At 36.6% G+C, this 10,896-nt stretch overlaps 1 protein-coding gene across 2 annotated transcripts in view; it reads left to right on the top strand.

The window, feature by feature from the left end:
- The window catches only part of NEK11 (NIMA related kinase 11), a 250,945-nt gene that overhangs the window by 1,882 nt on the left and 238,167 nt on the right, over positions 1-10,896 (top strand). The window contains exons 2-3 of one of the 2 annotated variants that reach the window (XM_076005375.1): positions 931-1,015; positions 2,013-2,184. In XM_076005375.1, the coding sequence (XP_075861490.1) occupies positions 2,015-2,184 (170 nt within the window). In that variant the 5' untranslated portion in view covers positions 931-1,015; positions 2,013-2,014. Of the gene's footprint in view, positions 1-930; positions 1,016-1,995; positions 2,185-10,896 lie in introns of both variants that reach the window. The other variant, XM_076005377.1, reaches the window with a different exon arrangement.

Here is a 10,896-nt window from a genome sequence, read left to right as displayed (position 1 = left end):
GACTTATGGAATGGATGGCCTAAAAGTGGACTGGGATGGAGGTGGCAGAGCTGAGTCTGTGAGATTGGGTAGTAGGGAACCTAATGCCAAAGTCCTCTACAGCCTGAGCCAGACTGCTTAGGCACTGCTGAGTTCAAGCTCTCATTTACAAATAGGAGCCGCTGGAAGTGGACTTATGACTATTCTGTCCATCTCTAATTCCGTTCTTCACTAAATGGGGACCTTAATCTCGTCTTTAAAATAAGAAGAATTACTGAGTGGTCTGAAGAACTCTTTTCAGTTGAAAAGGCTGACAGTCCATATATTTTTTTGAACAACTTAGTTTTCCTAGAAAGCATCACTTTTATACCAGTGAAGGAAGAAAACAGAAGGTACTTTTAGAAATCTGTTCTCTAGTTGTTTTTTTTCTTTTATTTATATTTTTTTATAGTTCTCTTTTTTTATTATATTTTATTTATTTTTCTTCTCTACCTTCTTCATAGCAGTGATTCATGTACCTCTAGTTGTTTTTACAGCAGTATGTTTCACTAGCATTTCCTTGGGGTGGGGGAAAACATAGTTACTAATGTCACTGGCATCAGGTGTAACTTAACTGATAAATATATTTCAAGAAGAAATATGTTATAAATGGGCATTTACTTATGTTCTATTTTGAGGATTTTTGTGGTTAATTGCCCTGGTGGTTTTTGTGGTTAACTGACACCACTGTGTAAAGCCCATTGGCCATCATTATAAACAATAGGTTTTTATCTGACAGCTTTGGAATTGTTGAATATGAAAACCTACTCCAAGGCGTAGACAGTCTTCAATTTAAAATCACGTTTTCACATAGATTTAAAACAAAAACACTTTTTGTAATTAACAAAAACATTTAACATTTTAATGAAATCAAAATGATGATTTTACCATGTACCTACTCATATAACACAGGCTAGAGTGCAGTGGCCCGATCATAGCTCACGGTAATCTTGAACTCCTGGGCTCAAGTGATCCTCCTGAGTACCTGAGACTAAAGGTGAGTGTGAAGGTTTTTATTTTTTTAATTTTTAGTAGAAATGGGGGTCTTGCTGCATTGCCCAGGCTGGTCGTAAACTCCTGACCTCAAGCAGTCCTCCCACCTTGGCCTCCCAAAGTGTTACAGACATGAGCCATGGTGCCTTTCATACTTTGCTATACATCTCATAGCTCCTTGAGAATACATATTTACCTATAACACATTTATATTCCATTAATATTAAAATATAGTTTTATATTTGAATCAAATTTATGATACTTCCTGTTTTTAATTAAGGAAGATTACTGTATACATACATAGTGTGTATATTAAAAACTTTAGATCAGAATTAGCATGGGAAAAAATTCACTCTGAATCCAACCTCACATTTATTCTAATAAATGAAAACTGGCTTTAAAGTCTATAGGAAAAAAACATCTAAAGGAAACAGCATCATGCTAATTCATGGTTTAACCCTAACTTACTGTTTTTCAACCAAAATAATCATAAAGTAGGAAGAAAGCCTTACAAAAAGTTTGATGCAAATGTATACATTTAAGAAAGTGATAATGTTCTTGTATTTGGACATTTTTTTAAAGTAGATAGGCACTATAAATCTTAAACAAATGAACAGATTATTTATTGTAAAACAGATATACATACCAGAATTTTGTGGAAAGTTGGCTGCAATTGAATTCTGTTAACTTTCAACATGCAAAGGGAGGCTTTTCCTGTGGAAGATTGCCTTCTACTGGAATGTGCAGTATCTCCGCCTTTTAACATTTTTCTCTTAAGTTGCTAACCAATACGGTATCATTCAATCTGCTGATCAAGATGCAGATATCATTGTCAAAACCTTACACTTCTTGTTAGGAATAGTTTAGCATCCTTTAGACCTACCCTTTGGACTTTCCATCTTTAAGGCATTGACGAGTACTACTTGGATGAATTTGACCATCTCTTAGAAATTAATGCTAAATTTCTATAAATGAATAAACCAGTTCTTTCTTGTTTGGAGCAATGCTGAAATTCCAAGAAGCTGCTAAGTGTATGAATGGATCAACAGCCATTTCCACTTATCCAGAGACCTTGGTAGCAAGAAGATATGTGCTTCAACAGAAACTTGGCAGTGGAAGTTTTGGAACTGTCTATCTGGTTTCAGACAAGAAAGCCAAACGAGGAGAGGAATTGTAAGTAAAAATACTTCATACAAATCTTGGTTGCCCTATATATTCAGCTTTTAGCTGATTAAGAACATAGATTTGTTCTTTGCATTAAAGCAAGAATTTAGTATAGATAGGAAAGTTCCTTTACTGATCCCTTCAGATGAGGCTTTTAAAGGCATTTCAGCCAGTGAATGAAGTATCCAAATAACCTAAAGAAGGGATGTGGGATAGATTATGTGAACATGGGATTTTTATGCATACCACAGTCTCAGTTACAACATTCCACTAAACTTGATTGGAACTTCTTGAATGAGAAAATAAGAATTGATCATAATGACTGCATTTTTAGAAATGTTATATTAATAGAATGCAAATAATCAGTAATTCACATTTGAGATGAATAGAATATAGCAAAAGAAGTATGATTTTAGTGGTTTTTTTTTTTTTTTTTTTTTTTACTTTTCTATGGAGAAGACTTTCAAAGTCTGTAGTTAGAAAGCCCTCATATTAGATATTTAAGCCAAATGGAGTCTCCTATTTAAAACTATCTTATGTCGAAGACCTTATTCTCACCTGCTTACCTTTGATTTTGATAGGACCATGTAAACTTTCATAGTAGAGAAAAACTCAATACCATTGGACAGTACCACTTTTACAGATAAAGATAAACCTTCATTTTTGCATTAAAGGTTTTTGAACTTGCTACAGTGAAAAGTTAGTTGGAACTGAAGTTAAAAAAAAAACTTGTACATCAGAAACAGGAGGAATAGAGAGCAGGAGGAAGAAATAACTCAAGAAGTTGGCCTTTAATCCCAGAAGACAAAATTTTCACCCAACAATCTATTGTTTTATTCAGAGATTTTTATCCTACTCTAAGTTCTTCCAGCTTTTGGCCATTGAATATTTAAATATGGATTTAAAATCAGTGGGATAAACCCTTTTCTACTTCCTTATACATCTTAAGAATTATAAAGGTAAATGTTACTAATGTTACTACTTTATTTAAAAAAAATCAACCTTTTAAATAGTCTTTATGTTCAGAATTTTTTAAAATTGTACTTATCTATTAATAGAATTCATAGTTTTAATTTACTTACTATGTGAAGAATGGTGAAATAGCTGGCATTTTTCTGGTGTCCTTATGACTCCTATTGAAAAGGACTTTTTTCCTAAAGTCCTAGAGGTGCTCTTCTAGCCATTTAGAGTAGGATAATAAATTTCTGACAATTACTAGAGAACCTTTTTGGAAACATTGAGAATAAAACCTGTCTGCCCCAGGACTTGTAAAAACTACATTGTAGAACCATATCCAATCTTAGTATCTTTGACTAATGAGGAATATGAAGAAATTTAAAAGAATTTGCAGAAGGGCTAAAAAGTCAATTAAAAGGATATAAAATAAGATGTATATTGGCCGGGCGCTGTGGCTCACGCCTGTAATCCTAGCTCTTGGGAGGCCGAGGCGGGCGGATTGCTCAAGGTCAGGAGTTCAAAACCAGCCTGAGCAAGAGCGAGACCCCGTCTCTACTATAAATAGAAAGAAATTAATTGGCCAACTGATATATATATAAAAAATTAGCCGGGCATGGTGGCGCATGCCTGTAGTCCCAGCTACTCGGGAGGCTGAGGCAGAAGGATCACTCAAGCCCAGGAGTTTGAGGTTGCTGTGAGCTAGGCTGACGCCACGGCACTCACTCTAGCCTGGACAACAAAGCGAGACTCTGTCTCAAAAAAAAAAAAAAAAAAAAAAAAAAAAAATAAGATGTATAATGGTCAAACTTGAAAGTGTTAGACTTGAAATAATGGGTGAGTGGAGAGAGAAAGAGGGGGAGAGTATGGAGGTGGGAGAGAGAGAAAGAATAAGAGTGAAGAGAGAGGCTGGAGCTGATTGGTAAGTGATTTGTTAGTGACCTTTCTTGTACCTGAACTAATTTTAAAACACAGGACTACAGCTAAAGATGGCAGACAAATCCTAGTTTTGTGGGATGAAGCCAATGATGAGGGTAATGGGCAAATCATTTGGTACCAGAAGGTCTAATCTAGACATTCTTTGGCATCACTGTGGTTGTCTAAAAGAAATTGGTCCTCAGAATGTGAACCTTTAAGCTGTGCAAGGTATCAACTATCAGCGATTGTTACATTTAAAGTGTGTATAGAGGCAGAAAAATAAACTAATTTTTTTTAGATTCTCCCTTCCCCAGAATGTTGGCAGTTGAACCTTTAGTTTGTGAGTAAAGCACATCATTAGCACCACCCATTCACCAAGCAATTTGGTTAGGTAAGGTTTTAAATTCTGCTTTCCATGCTAGACTACAAACATAGGGAATTGGTTAATGTTAGAGGTGGGTAGAAGATGAATACTTTCTAAGGAGAATTCTATAATTGTGTGAAAGCTATCCCCTTGATAGAATAGATCTGGGCTGGGCGCGCCCGTGGTGGCTCATGCCTGTAATCCTAGCACTCTGGGAGGCTGAGGTGGGCAGATCATTTGAGCTCAGGAATTCCAGACCAGCCTGGGCAAGAGCAAGACCCCATCTCTACTAAAAATAGAAAGAAATTAATTGGCCAACTAAAAATATATAAAAAATTAGCTGGGCATGGTGGCGCATGCCTGTAGTCCCAGCTACTCGGGAGGCTGAAGCAGAAGGATTGCTTGAGCCCAGGAGTTTGAGGTTGCTGTGAGCTAGGCTGATGCCACAGCACTCTAGCCCGGGCAACAGAGTGAGACTTTGTCTCAAAAAAAAAAAAATAGAGTAGATATGATTCAGTTGGTTGTTTTGCAGACACACCCCTAACTTTAAGCTCATAAGGAAGGGGCATCATATTTTTGTATATCAGACTATCCCTTGGTGTCAGTGTTAAAACAGTGACTTTGGTAGATTATGAGTCCGAGCTGGTCTGTAGTACACTTATTACTAGTTCCTATGCAATACAGGTTCATATAATATACACTTCTATATTTAATCAAAGTACTTGACAAAACCGAAGAGCTGTATGTACGTAGTGCTTCTAACTTTTGCATCAGAGTATTGCAATTCATCATTATGCCACTTGGGGGCATCACTGTACCATTGACATTTTGTAGATTGTGAATTTTAATTACAATGTAAATACCACATTACATTTTTATTTACTTTCTGAATTAACTATGGGATTAAAATAAAAACTACAGTTATCACACTTGATTTATGTATGTTTGGAAAGAGTTTTCTTTTTGATATAAATATTTAGCATTCCTTTTTTAATTATCACAGTAGAATAAAATTGGTAAAATAAATAGTGAATGAGATAGAGTTTTTTCCTTTATTACATTATGTGTCATGAAATTTATTAAACAATATTTGGGAATATTATCTTTCATAATTGTAGACACTCTGGTCTAATGGATGTAATTATGTTGATATTCTTAAAAAGGTTGTTCCAGTAGTGTTTGTTCATTTTATTTTACATAATTTTAAGTTGTCACAGTATCTTCTTGTTCTCCTTCTCCTTCACCTCTTCCTCCTCCTCCTTCTTCTTCTTTTTGATGAGCCAAGAAATTACTTTGGTCCTTAGCATAGTGCATGTAATTTAATAGAAAAAAGATGTTAAGGAAGTGGGCTTATCCAAAAATATATGATTAACTTGTAATTAATCATGATCACAGCTGCAATGAATTTCAGCCTTCATCTTATCAGCATACAATATTGGTTATAATAATTTTTTAGAAAAGATTTCATCACATTTAAGATACAGTGACCTTACTATAGGGAGTTGATTTTCGGCTTTAGTCTGTTTTAGTCTGCCAACTGTCAAATATTTAATACAATTTAAAGGTTAAATATTTGCTTTGGACTCAGCACTGGTGAGGAAACTGAAATAATAGAAGATAAGGCCTGGCCCTCTGGAGCTTCCAATCTAGAAAAGAGACAGAATTAACATATGCAAAACAAATAGCAAATAGCACAAGACAATGCTTAAATATCTGTGTGGCAGCTTGCACTTAGAGATGTTGGAGTGGCCACTGCCTAACTCCCTTTCTGGCTAAATTTATAGTTAATATAGTTTCTGTGTATTATCTAAGAGCTTAAATATTTTCCCCTTAATCCTGTCCATGTAAATGTCCAAACATTACCCCCCCCATCCGCCCCTTAACTGTGATGCTACACCTTGGCCTTTGCCTAAATGTGGTCAACATGGTAAACATGGAAATGCTTTATTTCTCCAGACAGCATTTTTTCCCAGTCTCTTATGTCTATAGCATGAGATGAAGATCAGGAGTTAAATAAGAAAGTCTTCCAAGTCCTTAAAGAAATGTCCTCAAGTCCATGCATCAAAGGCCAGACACTTGCCTTCTTGGAGAACTCTTGGGTCTGTATTGGAGTGGATTTTTAAAAGTCCTAGCAAGTGTCTTTCTCAGTCATGGAAACAAAATGGAGGGGAAGAGGCCAAGAATTGCTACTAGAATGAGCTACACTGACAACAGAGGGGAGTGCTCTTAGACCTTATGAGTAAGGGAGGTGGGAAATCATAAAAGGGCAATTACAAAAAAACCAAAAAACCTAAGCAATCTGAGTCTGATGTTATAAAGCTAAATAGCTCTCCATACACCAGTCTCTCCTAAGGGCATTTCAGACTTTACAGCCCAGTTCCAAAGTGTTGTACTGAGATAGAATCACCAACTGGCGTAGAATCAAAGGGGGTCAAGGTCTTTGAAAAACAGAACTATAGTTGAGTCACTATATTGATCCAGGCCTCAGCTTTTCATAGTGATATACTCAGAAATGTTCAGTCTTGGTGAGGAGCTTATGCTAACTAAATCCAGACAGCATAGGTCTATAAACCATGAGTAAATAATATCTCCTTTTGTTAATGCTCCACCATATTTTGGGTGGAAGTTCTGGAGAAGCTTAATATCTAATCAGAAGTGAAAATATAATTAAAACAAAGTAGGTAGAATAATTGGACAAATATGTATTTAAAACAGGTAAAAAGTCTCTTCTTCATAACAGAGGTCATTCAAGTGATCATTTCTCTGGGAGCCCTCAGACCCAGCGTCTCTATCTCCTGAATAGCTGTGGGTCCATACATGTAGTTATCTTGAGGGTACCTCCTTCTCCAGTATTGACGGTAATGTGTATACATCTTACCAAAAGTGCAGGTATTGCATAAAGAAGCAGAAAAATAATCTATAATTCTGCCACCCAACTTCTCCTTTTTTCTGTGTGTGTTGACAAATATTCAGTCTTTTACTAATAAGGAAACATATGGCATTATAGTGGTTGCCTCAGAGATGGGGGGATAAGGAGGCCTACTATTTCGCTGAACCCCTTTTGTGCATTTGGAATTTTGTACCGTGTGCAAGATTGAAAAAAACAAAACAGAAACTGCATATTCATTTAACAAATACTGGTCACTATTTACTGGTTACCTGCTCTTCAAGGAGCTTGAGTCTAGTGTAGTGGTTCTTAACCTTGGCCGAACTGTGAAATCACAATATTTAAAAAATACAGATGCTTGAGTCATATACTCCAATGAATTCTGTTTGGCCTGGGGTGTGGCTCAGGCATCTGGATTTTTGAGAGCTTCCAAGTGATTTGAATGTGTAGCTAGACTTGAGAATATCTGGTCAGGTGGGAGATAAAAATATATAATCATAAAAATAAATAATTACAGCTCTGATAACTACTGTGAAAGAAAAGTGTTGTATCACTTTAAGGTATCTCCATATTGCTTTCCACAGAGGTTGAACTTGTTTGCAGTCCCACCAGCAAAGTGGGAGTGTTCCTATCTCTCCATATCCATGCCAGCATTTATTGTTTTGGGACTTTTTAATAAAGGCCATTCTCAGTAGAGATAAGTGATACCTCATTGTGGTTTTGATTTGCATTTCCCTGATGATTAGAGATCGTTGAGCATTTTTTCATATGTTTGTTGGCCATTATTCTGTCTTCTTTTGTAAAGTTTCTGTTCATGTCCTTTGCCCACTTTTTGATAGGGTTGTTTGATTTTTCCTTGCTGATTTTCCTGAGTTCTAAATAGATTCTAGTTATCAGCCCTTTATTGGATGTGTAGCTTGCCAAAATTTTCTCCCATTCTGTAGGTTGTCTGTTTGCTTTCGTGACAGTTTCTTTGGCTGTGCTGAAGTGTTTTAATTTGATCAGGCCCCATTTGTTTATTTTTGTTGCTGTTGTGATTGCCTTTGGGGTCTTCTTCATAAATTCTTTGCCTAGGCCAATGTCTAGAAGAGTATTTCCAACGTTTTCCTCTAGAATTCTAATAAAGCGATACAAGTAGATCTACCATTCGATCCAGCAATCCCATTACTGGGCATCTACCCAAAAGAACAAAAGACACTCTATAAAAAAGACACCTGCACTCAAATGTTTATAGCAGTACAATTCACAATTGCAAAGATGTGGAAACAACCCAAGTGCCCATCAATACATGAGTGGATTAATAAAATGTGGTATATGTATACCATAGAGTACTATTCAGCTATAAGAAATAACAATATAAGCACCTCTTGTATTTTCCTGGATAGAGCTGGAACCCATTCTACTAAGTGAAGTATCCCAAGAATGGAAAAATAAGCACCACATGTACTCACTGACAAATTGGTATTAACTGATCAACACGTAAGTGGACATATAGGAATAACATTTATCGGGCGTCAGGTAGATGGCGGGGAGGGGATGGGGATATACATACATAATGAGTGTGATGTGCACCATCTGGGGGATGGACACGCTTGAAGCTCTGACTCCAGGGTGGGGAGGGGTAGAAAAGCAATACACATAACCTAAACATTTGTACCCCCACAATATGCTAAAATAAAAAAATAAAATAAAATAAAGATTAAATGAGGTCCTAGGGTAGGTTCTTCATCTAGTAGGATTGGTATCGTTGTAAAAAGAGGAAGAGACACCTCATAAAAAGAAGAAGAGACAACAGTGATGTGTGAGCAAAGAGAAAAGGCCATGTAAAGACACAGCTAGAAGGCAGACATCTGCAAACAAAGGGGAGAAGCCTTAGAAAAACCCAAGCCTGCCAGAACTTTGATCTTGGACTTCCAGCCTCCAAAATTGCAGTAAATAAATTTTTGTTGAGAAAAGAAAAGAAAAGAAAAGAAAAGGGGAGGGAAGGTGGGGAGAGGAGGGGAGGGAAGGGAGGGGGAAGGGAAAGGGAAGGGAAAGGGGAAGGAGAAGGGGAGGGGAGGGGAAGAAGAGGGGAGGAGAAGGGAGGGGAGGGGAAGAAGGGAGAAAGGAAAGTCTTGTCTTGGTTACTATGAGATACCATAGACTCATCTATGATTGCAGGATGGGGTTGAGTGAGGCAAGGCTTCCCAGAAAGGGGAAGGGAAAAGGGAAGGGAAGGGAAGGGAGAAGGGAAAGTCTTGTCTTGGTTACTATGAGACACCATAGACTCATCTATGATTGCAGGATGGGGTTGCTTGAGGCAAGGCTTCCCAGAAAAGTGTTTCTGCTGAGACCTGAAGTAGCTGGTGGTTTTCACACTTTGCTAGGTGACCCTCCCCATCCCCTTCTGCATTCAGCAGGTCTGGGAGGAGGCCTGAGAATTTGCATTTCTAAAAGCTATTGCTGCTTGCCAGAAGATTACACTTTGAGGACCAGTGAATTAGGCAAAGGGATGGGAGAGCAGTTCCATTCAAAGGCCCTAAAATGGAAAGGCCCTAAAATGGAATAGGGGTTCAGTGTATATATAGTTTCACATGTCCCTTTTTTTTAGCATTAAAATATAAGTATTTTCCCATGTTTGTAAATACTCTTGAAAGGATCATTTTAAAGTGCCTGCCTAATTGTCTGCTGTATGGCTTTAATATCATTTGGCTGCCTCTTTGTTGGATATCTCTATCCTGGTACCCTCTTTGAAGTAGAAGACTATTAATTATGCTTTTTAGAATCCTCAGAGATTTTATATGATTGTTTGAGCATAGCCTTTCTATCAATAGCATAACTAGAAAACTAATGATGAACCAAGCTTCAGTCACTGAGAAGTGACAGGCATTCTCTGTCATTCAATTAAAGCATTTTGGGGTCAGCTATCAATTATGGCCACATTTGCTGAGAGACTCAGTTGTAATTAGGAAAAAAGGACTTCATCCATTTTCAAGTTTATTTCTGACACATTGAGAAATGGAGACATCAGTTTTCATATTATAAAGACTGAATTAAAAAACCTCCTGTTCTGTATGTTTTCACTATTTATTTAAAAAGAACATTATTTCTTCTTAGAGGATTAATAAATTGATCTTTGTATGCTGACAGTGTCAAAAATAATTAAAAATGAGTAATATTTCTTACTAAAATACGTGAGTTTTACAATGTTATAATAGAAGTATGCTTCCAATAATTCAGGTTATGACCATAATTTATGCCATTTAATTGCTGATAGTCTTCAGCAAAGTTAGTGTTTATATATTGCACCTACTAACATTTATGGATTTTTCAGTCTGATTTATTTAATCATTTTAATCTATCTTTACTTTCAGTTTTGAGTCATTTTAAACAAAGCACCAGATTTAATGAGTGCCACTTTGAGCTCATTCAATGTATTTTTATTAAAGCTATTATTTCTATATTGTGACCAGGAATTCTCTCCAGTGGGTATCTGTGAAAGGAGAATTAGGTTATCGAGTGGGCTGAGTTAATTTAATAGGATTCAGTGGTTTATGCAGTGGAAAGTTATGAAAGCAATTTGGAGGCAACTACTGATTTCTTTCCATTTTGCACTGTC

This window comes from Microcebus murinus, chromosome 1 (genome assembly GCF_040939455.1).
Source record: "Microcebus murinus isolate Inina chromosome 1, M.murinus_Inina_mat1.0, whole genome shotgun sequence".
NCBI classification, from domain to species: domain Eukaryota; kingdom Metazoa; phylum Chordata; class Mammalia; order Primates; family Cheirogaleidae; genus Microcebus; species Microcebus murinus.
Note: the sequence above shows the minus strand (reverse complement) of the source record. Positions and strands in the feature narration are given on the sequence as shown.